This window comes from Lipophrys pholis (genome assembly GCF_963383615.2).
Source record: "Lipophrys pholis genome assembly, chromosome: 6".
Taxonomy (NCBI): domain Eukaryota; kingdom Metazoa; phylum Chordata; class Actinopteri; order Blenniiformes; family Blenniidae; genus Lipophrys; species Lipophrys pholis.
Window position 1 is genome coordinate 17,496,488 of NC_137629.1, and position 19,120 is coordinate 17,515,607.

A 19,120-nucleotide genomic window follows, 5' to 3' on the forward strand; every position below is an offset into this window, starting at 1 on the left:
CAGACGTGACGCAGCGTGCGCTACGCGGAAGTGTGGGATTATCGAGTCAGAGCCGTACGCAGCCGTCTCCGGAGCTCCGCAGCGATATAAGGTCTGTTTTTAACTGAAAACCGCTTAGAAAACACCACGGGCATCCTGCAGATATCACCCTCTTTTCCGAGAGACGATAACACAGCTCACAGGCAGTGACAGAAACTGTCCACGTCAGTTAGTAGTCAGTGGCTGTTTAGCCGGTTGTTTATGTGTTCAATGTACAGACTGAGTGGTTCCAAATGATCGCAGAAATGACCAGAGACACATGTTTATTAGTTTTAAAACCAACAAATATCACAGAAGAGAAGCTTTAGGCAGGCCTGTACTCTTTCTAGACGTCGAAACCGAAAGAAAGTGGTGCTACATTAATGCTGTTGTCACCCAGTCTCGTGATCAGGTGACTGACATCTTCCTTCATGAGTTTTTAACGGTTTATTGAGGTTTATAAAGGTTTGTTAAGATTCATTACAGGTTTATAGGATTTGAAAAGTTTCATTAAGGCTCATTAAGGTTTGTAAAGGTTAATAAAGGTTTATTAAGGTTCATTAAGGTTTGTAAAGGTTAATAAAGGTTTATTAAGGTTCATTAAGGTTTGTAAAGGTTAATAAAGGCTCATTAAGGTTTGTAAAGGTTTGTAAAGGTTAATAAAGGCTCATTAAGGTTTGTAAAGGTTAATAAAGGTGTATTAAGGTTCATTAAGGATTATAAAGATTCCTTAAAGTTCTTTAAGGTTCATTAAGGTTTAAAAAGGAATATGGCCTTTTTATAAATCTTTGTAAAGGCTCATAAAGGCGCATAAACAAGGCAATTCGATGTGCTTCACAAAGGCAAAGAATTACAAAAAATACTTTAAAGTCATAGAAATAGAACAAGATATTAAGAAAATAAAAGCATTTAAAAGACAAAAGGCAATTAGAACAGGACAATAAGAAAATTAATGGTGCGAGTAAAAATGCATTTAGAACAGTGAAGAATTTGAGTAATGCATTAAAATCATGAGAATGCTGCAGTAAACAATAATGTTTTCAGGTTTATAAAAGTTGATTAAGGTTCATAAAGGAGAACATAGAATCAATACAAAGGCTGGTCCTTGAGAGGAACCGTGGAGATTGTTCATGGTTGGTGCTCCATTGTTTTAAGTGGTAATAAGTCTGAAACAGATATACTGAATGTTTGAAAGAAGGCTGTTTTTAAGTAATAATCCAATAGTTAAATTAAAATGTAAAGGCGTACATTGAGGTTTTAGAGGAATAGCTATCAGGACAGCTCAAAGATCAAAGTAGGTAAATGCAATCAGTGTAGAGGATAATTTGCTCCCGCCTTCTCTTCCAGACATGTTAAACTAGATATATATGTTAGACGTGTTTGTATTTTGTTTTCATACCGTGATTCTGACATGTCTGCATCGAACAAAAATAATAATGAAAAAACTAAGCTGTTGAACATTGCTCTAAAAAAGGCCCAAACTCTCTTTTTTTGCACTTAAAACTGTGTAATGTCAACAATGGATTTCCCACAAATCTTCCCAGGGGTTGGCGAGGTGCAACTGTAACTCTGAACCCCTCAAGTAAGTCTTCAAGTTAACATATACAACCCTTTCAAAGCAAGCTGGATGCAGACACAATATGCAGCTCTAACAGAGTCATGCAGGGGAAACAGTGTGAGGGTCCCAGTAAAATACAGGTTGGTGCAGAGAGCGTCATTCAGATATACTGTACTTGGTGGACACCCTCTGGGCTACTGCAGGTTGGATTGTCAAACTACTTCCGAGATAAACGCCTTAAAGTAATGATGTGATATACAATGCAGATCCTTTCATAAGTCTTTAGAAAGACTGGGAACTGTCTCAGCATGTCTGGGACTGGAGGGGCGAGGCGTCACATTCGACATGCAGCAGAGTGAAGGAGCGTCTGGGGTTTTATTTCACAGACATTCTTCTCCAGCGTGCACAGGAATGAGCCGACATTAGACAGGTCCTACATAGATGATGCTGGCGGTTAGAATAATGCAGAAAGTCTGTTTATTTCCTCTTGATGTGCTTAAATGTTATTGGAATTGTCCCGAGACGAAATGAATTATCTGTTTGAATATGTGCAGCTATTTAAACACAAAGCACAGACTTCAACATGCTGACCTGTTTCAATGATTCCTATATTCCTCAGCGTTGTGGCCTAGTCAGCTCGTATCGTGCAGCCACAGTGCAGTCAGCAGGTACAGTCGATGGAGAAGATGAGGTAGAATGTGTGTATTCACTGGGTGAGCTCAGTGTGAGCAGCATGATCTGGACAGGGTGTGTGTTCCAGGCTTTGTGAAGTTGGTAGAACCAGACCTCTGCTAATGAGCTGCTGCTCCTCAGGTCTCTGGTGTGAGGATTTGGCGTGGCTCTTTCCCTGCGATGACCACGCTCAGTTAATGTCTTCAACGCGCCGATGGAAGCTCCGCTCTCAGCCACCCGGCCCCCGCCGGCCCCCCTGCACCCGGCCGTGGCGCCGTCCGTGCAGCTGGGCTTCACCGCCCTGTACACGGCTCTGTACGCCGGCCTCTTCCTTGTGGTCTACGTGCAGCTGTGGCTCCTGCACCTCTACAGACACAAGCGGTGGAGCTACCAGAGCATCTTCCTCTTCCTCTGCCTGCTGTGGGCCGCCCTGCGCACCACCCTCTTCTCCTTCTACTTCAGCAACGCGCTGGAGGCCAACCGCCTACCCGCCGCCGTCTACTGGCTGCTCTACTGCTTCCCCGTGTGTCTGCAGTTCTTCACTCTCAGCCTCATCAACCTGTACTTCACTCAGGTACGGCCGGGGTGACGCCACACGCTGCGTCGTCTTTACAGAGACCGGATTTTGCTTCCAGGCTCATTGTGAGTGACGTGTCTGTTGTCGTACAGGTGTTGCTCAAAGTGAGGGAGATGTACAACTCCGACAGGGACCGAGGCCTGTAAGTCTTTTTTTTCACACATGACAACAGAGATGCTTCTTCATCAGCTCACCTGCCAAGGTGTCACACTCAATGTGCTTCAGGTGCCACATACAGCACAATTCAATCTAAATTTCGGCGGGATCTTTAAATAATAGCATTATCATCTATAAATAACGAGAACTCTAAAGCTAGGTCTTTGTTATAGTGGAACAAATTATTATTATATCCTTTTTACAACACATGACTAACTTGAAATTTGAATAAAAGAACTGCAGATTCAACAGTTCACTGTGCTTTACAACTTACAGATCACAGTGGATCTTTATTAAACTATTTACATCTTTAAAGGAATAAAACCTTTGGTCACATGTAGCTGGAACTCAAAAAATATAGTCGGCCAGGTCATATTATGACCAGAACAACTTCCCAAACTCTGATCGCCTGAACGGACTCAAAACGAAATACAGATTAAAGTGCGCCCCTGGTGGTCAGATCCATGTATTACAGTTAATGTAATCATTTCTCACAGCTGGTAGATTTCATCCTGCAGGTCAGATTGGACTCTCTCTTGGCCATATAGGTGTAGAAATAGATCTTTTGCTGTGCTTTTAAACATTTATCACCAAATTAAAGTACTGCAAATTTCTGTATCTGTCATCAAAGTCAGTCTAGTAAGTTATATTTAGTCTACTCTTGCATATCTGGTATTCTAACAGCTGCTGGAACATTTTTAAAAATACATTTAAAAACAGAATAGGAATAGTTAATTATGTGCGATTCTGGTCAGATTTAGACCATACAACAGATTTTCATTATAAATTGTATTATAGTTGTATGTTTATACTGACAAAATATACAAACATCCTTCAAAAGCACTTCATGTCTTCATATTCTACACTTATTTTGTACAGAATTGTGCTGCTGTCTAAAGCAGGGGTGTGAAACATTCGGCCCAGCAGAGGTCCAATCCGACATTAACTGCAAGTCTTCCAGTTCAAGTGGTTGTTAAGTTTGTCTTTGTCCCTCTGTTGTTCACTGTGAGTGAGATGAACTGACATAAAAACCAGCTGATGGAGAGAAATGCGGCTCGTGTTTGTCTGAGAGATCGCAGCGACGTCCGTCCCTGTCCTCCACAGCTGCCTGGCCCGATGTGTGTACGGCACCATGAGCACCGTCTTCCTGGCTGTGAACGTGGCGTGCGCGGCTCTGGGGGACCGGGGCCGAGGCGGGGGGGCGGAGGACCGCACCTGGATCCTGGTGCTGGTCCGGGTGATCGTCAACGACCTGCTCTTCATCCTGGACGCCGTGCTGCTGGCCGCCCTGCTGCTGCTCCTCAGCAGACACTCCCGCTCCACCAGCCCCTACCTCATCAGCAAGGTGAAGCCTGGAAATCACCAGAACAACCTGAAGTCCAGAGCAGAGAAGGGAATGAAGGGAATGAAAGAATTTTCTTCTTATCATAGAACACAAGAAACGATCTGTTCATTCTGAGGAAATCAGGTTTTCTAAACTTAGATCTTGAGACAAATTCTGAGATTAACTGATGATGTCATCTGCACTGAAACTGGTTCGACCGACATGCATTCATCTCACAATTAAACAAATAAACCTTAAAGTACTTGGCATGATTTCAAGAGAAGAATTCAAACACAATTCTATAAGCCTCAGTTCTGATTGGATGTTAAACTAACAAAGTGACTGTGTGTTGTTGGTCTGATCAGGGGACCACGGTGTGCCGGGTCGCAGCGTTGGGCGGAGCCGTGATCTTCCTGTTCGCCAGCAGAGCCTGCTACAACCTGACGGTGCTCTTCCTGTCCCAGAGCCACCCGGTAGAGTCCTTCAACTTCGACTGGTACAACGTCTCTGACCAGGTGGGTTTAGTGGGGTAGGGCGGGGCTTGTGGCATCCCGGAGTTGGATCCTGACTCAGTGTGCGTGTTCTCAGGCGGACCTGCGCAGCGAGCTGGGAGACCGAGGATACCTGGCCTTCGGCGCCATCCTCTTCATATGGGAGCTGCTCCCCACCAGCCTCCTCATCCTCATCTTCAGAGTGCGCCGGCCCGCTCAGGAGGTGACTACTCACCGGGTTCATGAGAACACGGGGCGGGAGAGGCGGCTTTAACCAGTGTCTCCGTGTTGTTGTCACAGAGCAGCAGCATGGCCATCAACAACAGAGTCCTGCCTCGCCCGTACTTCTTCGACGACCCTCAGGGCAGCGATGATGACTCCACCACTCCGTGGACTCGAGCTTCGCCTGCTCACACCAGGTAGAGCCTTCCCATCATGCAAAGCGCCAGAGAATGGCTCACAGTGAGGCTGATGTGCAGAAGTGATGTCTTAATGTGTATAGAAGTAGAAACATCCTGCCTGCTTTGAGTAAATCTGTCAGATCAGCAGTGATTTTCAGAATAGTCTCTCTCTCCCTCCCTCCCTCTTCCAGCTGGTACGGATCCGAGACGGCTCCTCTGCTGTTTCCGAGCAATCCTCCAGACCAGAGCTCCCAGCACCACTCGTTCTACTCCACCCCCCAGAACTGACCCCACCCCCATCCAGCAGATTTGCACCTAAACTCTCAGGAAGTGACCAGCCAGTGAAATGCACCTTGTAGTTTTTGTATTGCTCGTTCTAAAAGGGAACAGACTGGAGTTTTTTTCCACAAGACACTGGGAGCTGAAACGTCTCTCAGAAATCCTGAAGATGGCACAATTGAACTTTGATTACATTCCTTTTCCACATGTGACGTGAGACTGATGTGGAGCTCTGTCCTGTTAGATAAGCTAATCTTTCTTTTGCACAATCAACTGACCATTTGGGCATTTACAGCAAAGAGCTGTTGTTTTTAAAGAAGCGTTAAATATTGTATCACCATCTTGATTCCCTTCCTGCTGCAAGTATTACTGTTTTCCATGTTTGTAAAAAGTTTTAAGAGTTGATTCTTATTTTTCCTTCATGTATGATTGTATTTTATAAGTTTAAGTTATTTTATAACTACATTCCACATTCAGTTGTAGCACCCTCATAATTTACCACACGAACAAACCAATGAAAACATTCTTTAGTGTGGGAAAGTGTTGGATGGACCAGAATACCGTTCAGAAAAGTCACTTTAGAAAGTTCAGATTTTCCTCTGATGATTCAAATGAAAGAAGTTAGTAAGAAAAACTGAATGATCGATGTATTTATAGACGTTCAGTTTTCTCAGATCAACAGTTTAATTTAGCAGCTCCGTCTTTAACTTAAAAGGCAACAATAAAGTTCTGCAAGATTAAAAACCCTGAAGAGAAGGTCTCCCGAGTGCTTCACTGTAACACACTAAAACCAACATACATGCTGTGCCACTGCCGTTTCAGTCTGTTTATTCTGCTTTATGTACAGATCATCCTATTAAAACTCTTTATACAGTATGTACACATCCCAAGAACTCGGTATGTTACAGTGTCTGCAGTGGCAGCATGTGGAGAACCCCACAAACAGAAGAAGAAGAAAGCGGACTAGATGATTGGTTTCACTGGGTTTTGGACCGAGTGGCTGTGTCATCGATCCCTGCACTGGGCAGTGGGACCGCCTCTACACGCTGGACGCAGCTGAACTGGAACCGAGAGTGCAGGCAAAGACGTCACTGACAGGAAAACTAGCAAACACAAGTCTGAACGCTGTCCGTCTCACCCCCGTCGGCCCCCAGAGGGTTTGAGAAGAGCGCTCATCAAACCCTCGACTGGTGCAGGCGTCCTGCTCGGGGGAGAATTAAAGCAGAGAGAGAAAAAAAAAAAAGAGGTGCTATTGCTTTCAGACACACAAACGGTCCACGGGTGTGTCTCCTGACAGCTCGCCGTGGTCGGGAGGAGGGGCCGGGGCCCTCTGCGAGGAGAATCAGACATCCTCAGAGATCAGCTAAGAGTTCCTGTTGGTCCGGAGCCGTGCGGCCGAGTCCCGGCTGCTGGGTCAGTTGTCTGGAGGGGGCGGCGACGAGGAGGACGACGGCGCCGTCTCCAGCTTGCGGAGGCGGCGGCGCCTCAGCTCGGCCGCGTTGGGCTCTCCGTCCTCGCCCTCCGCCGCCTCTTCGCTCAGTTCTCTTCTGTCTGCGTCCGAGGAGACGGAGGTGGAGTCTGCAGGCTGGGAGGTGACCACGGCACCACTGGACGGCTCGGCTGCAGACAGAACGCGGGCCAGGTTACTCAGATCTTATCATGGAGGTCGCAGGACGAGCTGAGGCGGAGTTACTCACAGACGGAGGAGTCGTCGGGGCTGGGACTCTCTGTGGGAGCCGAGGCCGTGTGGTTAGCCTCTGCAGCGCTGCTCTCAGTCCGAGGAGGACTGTGGAGACAGAAGACAAGACGTTCAGATACATGCAGAGGAAATGTGTGCTTCGTCTTTGTGGGAAAGTTTCACACTAAAAGATGAACACGCACTATATTGCCAAAAGTATTTGCTCAGCTGTTTATGTCATTGATTTCAGGTGTTTCAATCATTTTCAGGGCCTCAGGTGGATAAAATCGGCACCATGACTATTTCTACAAACATTAGTTAAAGAATGTGCTGCTCTCAGGTGCTCAGTGAATTTTAAAATGTTGTGTGTGTGTGCTGGGGGGGGGGGGGGGGGGGGGGGGGGGGGTAATCTAGTGTATTTTATTATTTCTGAGTTTACGTGAGCGTGGCGACGGTGCTGAGGTAGTGGTGGATGTTGAGCATGGCGGCGTCCAGCAGGGTGTGGATGTTCTGGAGACACTGGAGTCGGGCCTCCAGGCCCCGTCGGCCCTCCGCCTCCAGCTCCCGCAGCTCCTCCTCCGAAAGCCGGGACAGAGAGGGGGGAGGAGGAGGCATGGACGACACTGCGGGGCAGGAGAGCACAAAAAAACAAACAAAAAAAAAACAACCTGTTAGTTCCGCTTGGAGCAGGTGTGTCAGTCAATCTGTGTGACGGGATTAAAACTAGATTACATTATAGTAGGAGCACACGTGTCAATAAGCATCAGGCTGCAGTGAGGAATCTGAGGGGATACTGAAGCTTACCGAAGGGAGGTGGTGGTGGCATAGGTAGCCATGGTGGTGTGGGGAAGGGGGGAGGGGGGAAAGAGAAGGGGAAACCTGGGAGACCCCCCCCTGGAGGGGCCGCTGCTGCCCCCGGAGCAGCATCTGCCCCTGACGATGTGGACTGGGCGGAGCCTGAAGGAAAAAAAAAATCTCACTGAATATAACAACAGAAAAAAGTAAAATAATCACGAGGGATACATCGATACCAGAATGATGTATCCGATACTGCACGGAGTACTTGTCATCGTAAAAGATCCCCGATACAACCCGGCGACAATTACATGACGTCACGTGTCGGACAAAGGAGGGCGAGTGATGTCAGTGGCCTTTGCACATCGCCGGCTGTTTTCAGAGTCTTGATGACATTTTTAATGCAGGAAAACTGAGTCTATTCTTACGAATGCTGCACATTCTATTAATCAGGAGTACAAGTTGCTCCCCTCCAACCTTCGTCTGTCTGCACTGAGGCCACAAAACACAGGTCGAAGTTCTCCTTTGTACCAACCGCCATCAGAGCTATGAACGCTGAGAAGAGGAGGAAGTAATGCACTGAGTTTCTGCTGCTGGACTTTATTTCATCCCGTCTTGATGCTGCTGACTGAGTGACTGCTTGCTCTGAACACCACCTGACGAAATGCTCAGGATTGCTGTTACTCTCCATGTCTCTTATGTTTTGTGTGATATTTTATTGCTTTACTGTTTATTTACATTCTTGTAACTGGCATCAGCAAGTAGCTGAAGGTTAGTACTTGTACTTAGTATCGGTGCACCCCAAACCATCGCTTAGCTCTTACCTGCAGCCTGCGCAGCCTCCGAGCTGCTCTGGGGAGCATCAGGAGCCCCCGGAGCTGGAGCTGCAGCAGCAGGAGGGGGGGGCACTGCAGGGAACGGACCCCAGAAGGGAAGGATGCCAGGAGGGAAGCCCGGTAACATGGCCGGACCCACTGGAGAGAAGAAACATCCAAACATGTCTCATAGTGTCACTGGACACAACCAAGGTTTGAGAGAAGTGTTATTGAAAGGTCATTGCCCCCCCCCCCCCAAAATCAGTGCAAGCTGAGGTTTAAAACGGGCATCGCAATGGTGGGGGAGGGGCTCAAATGTTCAACCACACATTGCTATTATGAAATTGCTTCTCCAGATCTGTCAGTAAATACTGTGGAGGCAACATTTACAGGTCTCACCGTTTGGAGGCGGGGCTGCGGGGGCGTTGGCCGGGGCAGCTGGTGCAGGGGGCGGAGCCTGAGCCGGAGCCGCTGTGTGGTTGTTATTGGACGCTCGGAGGACGTCCATGCGGCAGGTGGGGCAGGTCTGCTGCCTCTGGAACCAGGAGCGCAGGCAGCTGCAAGGAAACAAACCACGATGAAGGACTGACTGCAACATCGGAACAAACCTCACGGAGCGGAATGTGAGCACACGACTGACCTGGAGTGGAAGATGTGATTGCACGGCAGCTTCTTGGCTCCAGTCACCATCTCCTCTCGACAGATGATGCAGACGTTGTCTGAAGACTGCAGATCTTCAGGAGTAGCATCAGGGTATCTGAACAACAAGAAAGATGGCAGAGCGCTTATTTCAGCCAGAATCCCTCAGTTCATCATCTGTCCTCATCCTGTGTCCCTACAACTTGTTTCTTGTTCTCTAAAGACTCACAATTATATTTAATGTCATACATTTACCCAGTTCCTTTAAAAGCATTTAAAAACACGGGGCTATTACAGATTATAGGCAGGTGTTGCAGGTTTGAAGGACATTTTCAAAGACAGAGAGAACAAATCTTTGTAATTTGCACTGTAAAACCAAAACACAGCTGGAGTGGTTCACTGCATTCACTTGTTTTCCAGCACATCTTGATGACAACGGGAATATAAGAAGCAGCGGTGAACTTACAGTGTGTTCATGTTGCGGATGGCTCGCCGAGACATTATAGCGTCTGTTACAGCTTTCTTGAACTGCCTGAGAGGAAAATAAAGCAAACATCAAACCATATTCAGTTATAGTAACAAACATATTACAGTTTTTAAATGAAACAAGTGACAAAATAAGAAAGGAATTGTTACAACACAAATGATCTAATAATGTTATGAAGCTCTCAGTTATTTTTTATTGCAGGAGGTAAAAAACATTGAGGTTCAGTGTATTATAAAGACACTAAAATCAAAACTGCAAAGTCATAAAAGTCGACAACATTCTGATTTCTATATGATTAAAGGTAACAAAATGATTTTATTTTTTATTTTATTTTAAATCTGCAAAATGCTTTTATCAGACTTTTAATAAACTCTTTATAGTCTCCTGCTCACATATGTCTGATAAACACAATCTGGAACAATCCAAAACTTCAATGTTTAAGTCTGAAGACCTCAAATTCACAGTATTTCTTTGTAGATTATTGACAAACGACAAGATTTAACAAAGGATTTTGTTCTCTGATTGGATGAAAACTCCTCTGCGAAGTAAAACCAGAAAGAAGGATTTGTAAACGACAAACTGCTCACCTCATGGCCAAATACATGGGTCGGATGGCAAACAGGGGGAAGGTGTGGACCTTGATCATGATGGTCATGAAGGCGATGTAGAGAAGCACTTTGATGAAACCTGGAATTCAAACGGCGAGGAGCATTTCAGTGACAGAAGCCGCGCAGCTAACGGAGGAAACATGTCCGTTTTCAGTCTGGCAGCAGCACCTGTGAAGAGCTCGGTGTACAGCATGTAGACGGCCTTGTTGTCCCACGGATTCTCACTCTGCAGGTCGACGGTGTGCAGGACGTACTTGATGAAGGTTGTGAGCACCATGGTGAGCAGGATGGCGTACTGAGGAGCAAGTTTTGGGGAGAATACAAAGCATCTGAGCATATTGTGGTGCGGAGGTGAAAATGAATCGCAGACGGGTTTTTGTGACACATCCTGAACGACCTAAATCGACCGCATGTCTAATACGGCATCTTCAGCCTGACATTCTTGCAACACGTTATCTTAAAAAGGTTCTTTATTGTAATTTTTCCTGTGGATGATTTATAATTCCATAATCAGTATCTACATTGATCTAATTCGGAGGCAGACATTCTTAACCTTGGGGTTGCAACCCACACAGGGGTCACAAGGTGATTAAAAAGTGTCACCACACTTAAAAAAAAAAAAGAAAAAGAAGAGGAAAGTCAGATGAAAATTAAAGCTGCAAGCAGCGTTGGCCGGGACCTCGCCCCCTGGCCCGTCGGCGTCGACCCAATCACGGCCTCTGGCCCCTTTAAATGTTATCTACCTGAAAATAGAATTAAGGACATATTTTTTACATGTCCTTAATTCTATTGCCAGTCTTGATGAGGTGCCAAATTTGGTGATTTTCCGAGCGTGTTTAATGAGTCACATTTGGGCTATTAGCCGAATTTTCAGGAGTGAAAGAAAAAATAAGAAGAAATGCACGAAATACAAAAGGGTCCTGCGGAGGCTCGGTCCCTAAGAAAAGCTGCAAGCAGTCTTGATCGGGACTTCGTACTCTGGCCTCTGGCCCGTCGGGGTCGGCCTAATCATGGCCTCATGTTATAGGTGTGTGTGAATTGTTCATCACATTCACACAGTCACACACACCAATGGAGGCTGCAGGGCGCTGCCACTCCATTGAGAGTGGTTTGGGGTTCAATGTCTTGCCCAAGGATACTTCGGCACACGGGCAGGTGGAAATGGGATTTGAACCTGGAATCTACCGATTGGGAGACAACCGCTCTACTAACCAAGCCTTTCCTGGACATTACAAGGACGTCAGATAAACGTCCAAACCTCTAGATGACGTGACGCAATGGGGGGAGTGACACCTCCTGGGATCAAACCCAAACCTCTGTCATGACAGGTTTGCTTCCTAACCACTAGACCAACCGTGCTCATGTGCTTATGTCAATTCTGACAATACGTTTGTACAAAAAAGTATTATGAATCATCAATGTTATCTAGGGCACACGTTTAGTCACAATACTTTTTTGAACACTTTACAATCACCAGTTCCTAAATTAGGAAAGTCTAGGAAAGAACAAACAGTCTGTAATAGAATTATGTTGGGGCACACAAATTTAAACAGTAAACCTCATTTAATTGAGAAACACGAGACAGTTCTATGTGAACTATGTCATCCTGAAAGGACAGTGGTACACGTTTTATTAAATTGTCCAAGGTATAATGAAGAAAGGTTGGAAGGAAGGAGTTCGCCAATTTACAATTAATAGTGTTGTCCCTTGTCCATTGTACCAAAACCTCTAATCACATTCCTGGTACAAACGGGGTTAACAAATAGGATACAGGTTTTACTCTCTGATCATACTCCGGAACGATAGGGGGCGGTAATGCGCCATTTAATGATTGCCAACCGCCGTTAAAATACAACGAAGAAGAAGAAGAAGAAGAAGAAGAAGAAGAAGAAGAAGAAGAAGAAAAAGCCAGACACGTCATCAGATGGGGGCGGAGTTATCGCTACCGACAAGGTGGAAGAGATTCTGAACCAGCATTCTGAAAACTACAGCAAACACGGAGCCCCGGCGTGGTTATAGAGAAAAAAAATAAAAATAACGCGTGGGAACACTTATGATAAGTCGCTCCCTGAAATTAATAATACGAATGAACGAGATAATCCCCCGGTGAGCTCAGTTGGTAGAGAATGAGACTCACAATCTCAAGGTAGTGGGTTCATGTCCCACGCCGGGCGCCACCTTCCCGTGGGCTCACCACCTGCAGGAAGGTTCTTAATCGGTGCAATGTGATCTGTGTGACAGTGCTCAGGCTGCCACCCCCGCGACCCAGAAACAAATAAGTGGGAGAAAATGGATGGATGGATGAACGAGATCATTTAATCCGCGATCGCGGAGCCGTGGCTATCGAGAGCGCAGCAGAGTCCCGTCGCTGCCCTGTCAGCTGCGTGAGATATAGAATTCAGAAGCAGTATTTTATTTTTTTTAGGCTTTTCATGGTAACATCATTGTAACTAACTTCACTTACTGGACTAGTATCGCGTTATGACCGAGGGTGAGGTCTGCATGAGGCTACGAGACGCATCTTTAATATTTTCTACCCACAGAACTTCATCATAATGAAGCCAGACTTTTGGTTCATCAGTAACTACTAAATATACTACATACTACTGTAAATGAAAGCTTGGATTTTTTTCACGTGAAAGAGAACTTTAACGTAGCGTGTGTTTACGTACGTTGTCATTATAAACGGATGTAGAGCTGCGTTCTATCATTCTACACCTCCATTCCTCCATGTTGAAGCAATTGATTCAGACACATCCAGAAATAAAGTGAAAGGAGCAGAAATTCACTATGAAATGCCTAAATGTTGAAAAATAAGCCCTAATTCGGGTGCGTTAAGCGTTAAAAACCTCCGTGGTCAACTATTTATCTGCTTTTACAGGATCCCTGGTCCGAGGTTCTACTGTACACACAAGTTAGACAGCTTTCAGAAAGTTGTGCGCTGTTTTTTTAGGCCGTCATTTTCGAAGATCGACTGTCCAAATGACATCTGGTGGTGGATTTGCGTCAATTAAAAAATAATTTAAAAAAGATTCAAGCTTTGAGTGAGGTTTAAAAACAGAGTTGGACTCGGTCGAGACGATTAAAATATGTTGTGAGTCCAATGGCCGAGTCTGAGACAAGTCAGAGTCAAATAACAAGGAGTCGAGACAAGTGTGACCTTTATAGCTGTCCAGCCCTGAACCGTAGCTGGGAGCGAGCTCATGACTTCTGGCTCGTAGCAGGTAACTTGCTCTAGTGGTCCGGGTTAACGTGCACAAGGACTTGTCAACAAGGCAGGAGCTTCCAAAGCTGAACTTAGCTTCGGAGGCCTCTGCCTTTCTGCTCGGTCCCTAAATATTAAATCAAAAGACTTGAAAAGAAGTTTTCTGTTTCTACATTTGGTCAGAATGCATTTGATACATTTTAATGTGTTCAAATAAGTGAAATTGTGCCTATGTGAGATGGTGAGATGACATCGCCTCACCTCTCAACCTATAACCCTCTTCACAATGTCACTTAACAACGACGACGACATGCTACAGATCGAGCTGTCGATGCTACTGATGCTATTTGGTTTAATAAGATGTTGGATTTCTCGATTTCGAGGATGAGCAGAAGTATGCGCCATGTCTTCTTCTGAGTTTTGGTGTATTCCTGCGGCAGAATTACAGCGCCTCCTAAAGGCCTGTGGCCTCATTGTTTTGAGCCGTGGTCTGAGTGACAGGTGGACAGGGGGGAGAAAAAAAGATTGTATTGACTTTGGTGGGCGGGGCCAGAGAATCACTGGCCGGGATAGTAAAACAACCTGGAAACTAGAAGGTTACTGGTTTACATCTCTGTACCTCTGTGGAAAAGTGAAAAAAGCCGCTTGTCTCTCCAACCATACTACTACACATGACAGATGAAAGCTCACTTAATACTCTGTTCTTTTTAGGATATATTTGTTGCTTGAATTATGTCTCCTCTTTTATGTTTTCAACTCCAAATTAACAAGCAGGTTTTCTGTTTGCTTTTCGATACCAGTGACTCTCCTCTGTGGTTGGCCGACTCTTTTCTGGAAGAGACAATTGGACCAACCAGAAGTTTACTTAAATCTTGTAGCATGCTGGTTTTGCAATGCTGTTTTCTTGCAGAGGAAATGTTGGGGACAATGAGCCGTGCAGTGGCCAATCCTGTGATATCATACAGTCACACAAAGGCTCATTCAGTTCAATTAGCTGAATACAGAATGTGTACATTTCCTTGTATGTGCTTCACTCATTCACGATGTTCATACTGCACTCAAACCCACTTCAATATTTAAAAAATATCCTAAAAGATGCGTCCTTTACATCCCAATTCAGAAAAAAAACCAGTTACTGTTTAATCAAAGTCAATAACTGAATCGTAAACTCTGTTTCAGTGAAGTTTGACAAACCTCAAATCCAAAGACCAGCTGAACTGAGGCTCCCCGGGTGATTATACTGTGACAGGCATGATTCACAAACAGGAAGTCCATGACACCCAGCAGTCCCATGAGAGCTGCAGAAGACACACAAATCCCCACCCGTGAACAAGTGAAAACAGTTACTAGAGAAGACAGACATGGTGTTAAACTTTAAACTGCTGACGCTGAAACACTGAAATCAGTTTGATTTGGTCTGGAAGACTTTCTGTTTACTATTCAGTCAGTGAATACATAATATAACTACTGCGGAGATATTTTTTAACTGTGAGATTCTCTGTGGTTATGTTACATGCCAGAACACCTGGCCCCATGTGCGAATACACAATTTACATACAGTTTCATTCACTTCAAAATCACAGGGTACAAGTGAGAAATGATTTCTGACTGATAAAATGTACTTACACAGCACTCTCATGTGGAACAACCATGATATGTTTGGACTCCGTTCCATCTGACACAAAGAGGATTAAAACACAGATTAAAGGGAGCAAAAGACATTTAGAGTGACACCAACAGAAAGAACAAGGAAACTGAAATGCATGCTGAGTTACAGCAGCTTAGTGTAAATATGCGAAACGTCAATAGTTGCAACACAAACTCAGCAGACTCATAGCGCCGTGAAGGCTTTTTACACCCAGTTTGTGTATATTTACATAGTGGCAGGAGAAAACTCCTCAGAGGAAAGAACGTCTTCTTGACTCCACTGACAATTTTTGCAGCTAATTGCACAAAATATGCATTTAACAGCTTTCTCAGTTTGAGCCAACATCCAGAGTCAGTGCAGCTGAAATAGGAAAGCCCCTGGAGAGCCGGATGAGTCATCACACACTTTCACTTTAATATTTTAATGATCAAGAAATAAATGAGCTGAAAAATCTCCACTGAACACCGTTCTGTTGTCGGACACCTCATTCATGCCTCCACCTGTTGTACTCTTTGTGGATGACAGTGAGAAAACGTGTGATATTAAGTTTTTAATGCTCGTGACTCACAAAGTCCACCCGGTCCTCAGCCAGCCAGTGGAAGCACTTGAGGAAGAGCAGGAGGGTGAAGAGGGCCACAAAGCGAGGGGAGAAGTCATCTCTGAACACAGTGAAAGCCAGGCACGTCTCGGTCACCGCGTACCAGGAGCGCTCGATGAGGTGCTGAGGGACAGTCGGGGACGACACGTGGATGCAGACGTTACGTTACGCTGCAGCAGAAACTAAGAATCATCTCAATGTGACATACGAGAGGAACCCCACCTCCATTTCAGCAGCCCTTAGCTGGCCAAAAAAGACTTTCCTCATGAACTTCCCCAGCAGAAACACCAGCACAAACGCCTGAATGTACAGCACCTGATAGCAGACACAGCAACAATACTGATATTTTATCAAACCGTAAATCATTAGAAGAACAGTTCACTGTTGGGTCCCGCTCTTACCGCCATGCTAGGGCTGCTCTTGGTGAGGTAGACCACCGTGGGGTAGAACTGGTGCTTTAGGATGTAGGCATGTGCCACCACAGCCCCAGTCAGAGCCAGACTGGTGGCCGTCACCAAGGCTGTCCGCACCATTTTGGACTCCGTTTCAGATCCTGTGGAGGGATGCCGAGCAGGTGGGGAATAAGAGGGTGCAGTGTGTGCATAACCTGACCGATGAAGCGGAGCAGCAGGCAAATAAAAGGCAGCTTTCAATCGGAAGTGATCTCGACAGTTTTCTGGAATACAGTAATACTTGATTCAAAAAAGTCTCCAAGGTATGTGGTTAAAGATCTACCAGCACAACATTGCACGCAAACACCAGACACCGAGGCAGGTTGTTCAAAAAGATGTGGTTAACATTCAATTACAAAACAATCAACAACTACTGTGTTTGGTAACATATCAACAAACTACGTATGGAGTGGATGCAGGCTCTCCCTGTGTATTTATGAGATCTCTAATATAGTGAGAAAAAACTTTTTCTGATTTCAGTTTCAACTATGGATTAGACAAAAAAACTGCACATCAGGTTTATGAATTGTAGTGGTTGTTTCATTGGTGAGATCACCTGCCATTACAGTAACGCAGCTTTCCAAATGAGAAAACAAATATGAAGTTATAACTGTTTTATAACAAATAAGACATGGAGCATATAGCTACACAGCTGCAGAGAGCCTTTACCAGTTCACCTCAATGAGTGCTCAAGGGGCGGAGGAGGCTTTAGATGGCAACATCTGTTAGCACATATGAAAGCATGTCTCCTTCAGGAGGAATATTATCGATAACTTATGTTAAAGCGCATTAAAGTTAAATTGTGTTGCCATAATGCATTCAAAATGACTACAATTACTTCAATTTTGCCTCTCCAAAAGTGACGGCAATTACTTTCTATCCATCTGCATGTTTCAGGGTTACAGCAGTTCATTCACCTTTTAAATAGCCTTATATTCACGTGTGTGCTAAAGTTAACGTTTAGTTTGAAGAACGTGCTCGTTTGGCTGCAATATTAACTCACTAGCCATGAAGCTAACTTGCTAAATAAAGAATTGACTGTCTAACGTCCGCGACACCGTCCTCAGAGAGAGTGAAACTTGAAAAAAAGTGAAGAAAAGATACTGACACACATCTTTAATGGTTCGGTTTGGGAATGTTGAAGTTATCGGCCCCTCGGAGGAGCAGTTGGAGGGCGGTTTGGAGGAGCTCTTAGCCGCCGTAAGCTAGCCGTGGCCGCTCTGCGGGACTCACCGACTCGACGTCTGCGGAAGACGGACTCCTTTCTCAAACTGAGCGATGTCTCCTTTCCTGCTGAAACCTGGAGATTGTCACCGGTTACTCCATGTCGATGATTTCCCAGCCACCTTCCCTGTAATATATGTTATCTTCGCCCTGTTTGCCTGTCTACGTGTTTATCTTTGGCTTGCTCCTGGGGAGCCACCTCACGTCCGGTTTATACGGTAAGACGCGCGCAAGACGAATTTCATGCATCGCCGCGTGCATGGCAGTTTAAAGTCGCACAAGTAATAAGCGCCACAATCGCAGTTGAAATATTCCTCAAATTACTTCACATTAACATGTAAGCTGTTGCCTCCCGGGCGAAGCGTGTAGGTGCAATATTCTCGGCGGCAGTGCTTTTCAGGGGGCCCCTCGTTTAGAAGACTTACGGTACATATGGACGTGGACCAATGAGAAGTTGTGTGTCCAGTTGAGCCCTCTCCCTTCATCCCAGACTGTAAATAATCCTGCACAGCAATCTGAGCTTTCTCAAGCTTTATGTATGTTTATATTTAGAGGGGAAATCCCTCCTGCAGCCTGATAGCCACAAAACATTTACTCCAACCGACCGGATGAACAAATCATTAAAGAAGAAAACAAACACGTGAGTGCATATAGAAATACCAACATGAAGCAGTTTTTTTTTTTTTTTACACTAAAACAATGACATTGTTAGAATCTAGAGCAGAGCCTTCAGATTGCCATTTACGTTAGTGTGAGGGAGTGTTTGACTTCTCTTGCACATTTGAGAGCTACTAAAACAAGCCAAATCAACTGGTTGTGGTTGAACTAGTGAACGTTTGTCTCTGAGCCTTAACTAATCACTCTTTAATCCTCTTGGGGAAATTTATTTTTTTCCCCCCTGTAGTCAACCATTATGGTTCCATGGGACCTCATATGGGGGGGGGGGGGGGGGGGGGGGGGGGGGGGGGGGGTGTTAAGGGTACCCACATTGGTGATTTATCCTCTGTGGGGATATAACCTGCGAACTTCTGATACCAAGTCTGCTTTTCTAACCTCTAGATCACCAGTGCATCTCAACCAGGGTTCTGGAGCCACACTGCTTCTGTAGTGGCTGCCTGAAGCTTTCATTAAATCATACGCCAATAAAGACCATCTTGTTTTTAGCTTATTCACACACCAGTCATTTTAATAAAGGACTTTTTAACTGTGTGAAAAGGGCTTTAAAGAAAATAGGGAAAATAGCTAAAATAATCCTAAATGGGTAGAAATGCCAAAACAAGGTTAAAAAAAAAAAAAAATTAAGCTTCGAAATGAGGGAAATACGTGTATAACTGCTTAAAATAAAACCAAATTGGTTAAACAGCTGAAATGTCAGAATTCTTTAAAAAGGGTGAACCCACTAAAATTTGGTCCAAAAATTTTCCATAAAGCAATGAAATGTTTCCCATCCTAAATTGTAATTAAAACTTCATGAATTTGTGCTCCTATATCAAAA

The 19,120-nt window shown here is 45.0% G+C and overlaps 2 protein-coding genes across 6 annotated transcripts; one reads left to right on the plus strand and one right to left on the minus strand.

Annotated features, from left to right (window-relative positions):
* The first annotated feature begins 1 nt into the window (after position 1).
* On the plus strand, positions 2–6,352 carry gpr137 (G protein-coupled receptor 137). 4 transcript variants are annotated; one of them, XM_080465371.1, is made up of 9 exons: positions 2–91; positions 2,196–2,274; positions 2,390–2,822; positions 2,918–2,967; positions 4,086–4,326; positions 4,671–4,820; positions 4,894–5,019; positions 5,097–5,215; positions 5,389–6,352. In XM_080465371.1, the coding sequence occupies exons 3-9, from the start codon at positions 2,463–2,465 to the stop codon at positions 5,483–5,485; spliced, it is 1,143 nt and encodes a 380-aa protein (XP_080321497.1). In that variant the 5' UTR covers positions 2–91; positions 2,196–2,274; positions 2,390–2,462; the 3' UTR covers positions 5,486–6,352. The 4 variants fall into 4 exon arrangements, with proteins under 4 accessions (XP_080321497.1, XP_080321495.1, XP_080321496.1 ...); XM_080465370.1 differs by having other exon boundaries at positions 23–91; positions 2,196–2,244; XM_080465372.1 differs by having other exon boundaries at positions 27–91; positions 2,196–2,267.
* On the minus strand, positions 6,104–17,836 carry syvn1 (synovial apoptosis inhibitor 1, synoviolin). Of its 2 annotated transcripts, none has more exons than XM_080465367.1 (16): positions 17,635–17,833; positions 16,351–16,502; positions 16,172–16,264; positions 15,920–16,072; positions 15,330–15,378; positions 14,898–15,001; positions 10,667–10,793; positions 10,478–10,577; positions 9,870–9,935; positions 9,405–9,521; positions 9,164–9,321; positions 8,774–8,923; positions 7,959–8,111; positions 7,594–7,777; positions 7,174–7,262; positions 6,104–7,096 (listed from the first exon to the last, which is right to left on the minus strand). In XM_080465367.1, the coding sequence occupies exons 2-16, from the start codon at positions 16,480–16,482 to the stop codon at positions 6,891–6,893; spliced, it is 1,881 nt and encodes a 626-aa protein (XP_080321493.1). In that variant the 5' UTR covers positions 16,483–16,502; positions 17,635–17,833; the 3' UTR covers positions 6,104–6,890. The 2 variants fall into 2 exon arrangements, with proteins under 2 accessions (XP_080321493.1, XP_080321494.1); XM_080465368.1 differs by having other exon boundaries at positions 6,111–7,096; positions 7,959–8,048; positions 8,873–8,923; positions 17,635–17,836.
* Positions 17,837–19,120: the final 1,284 nt, after the last annotated feature.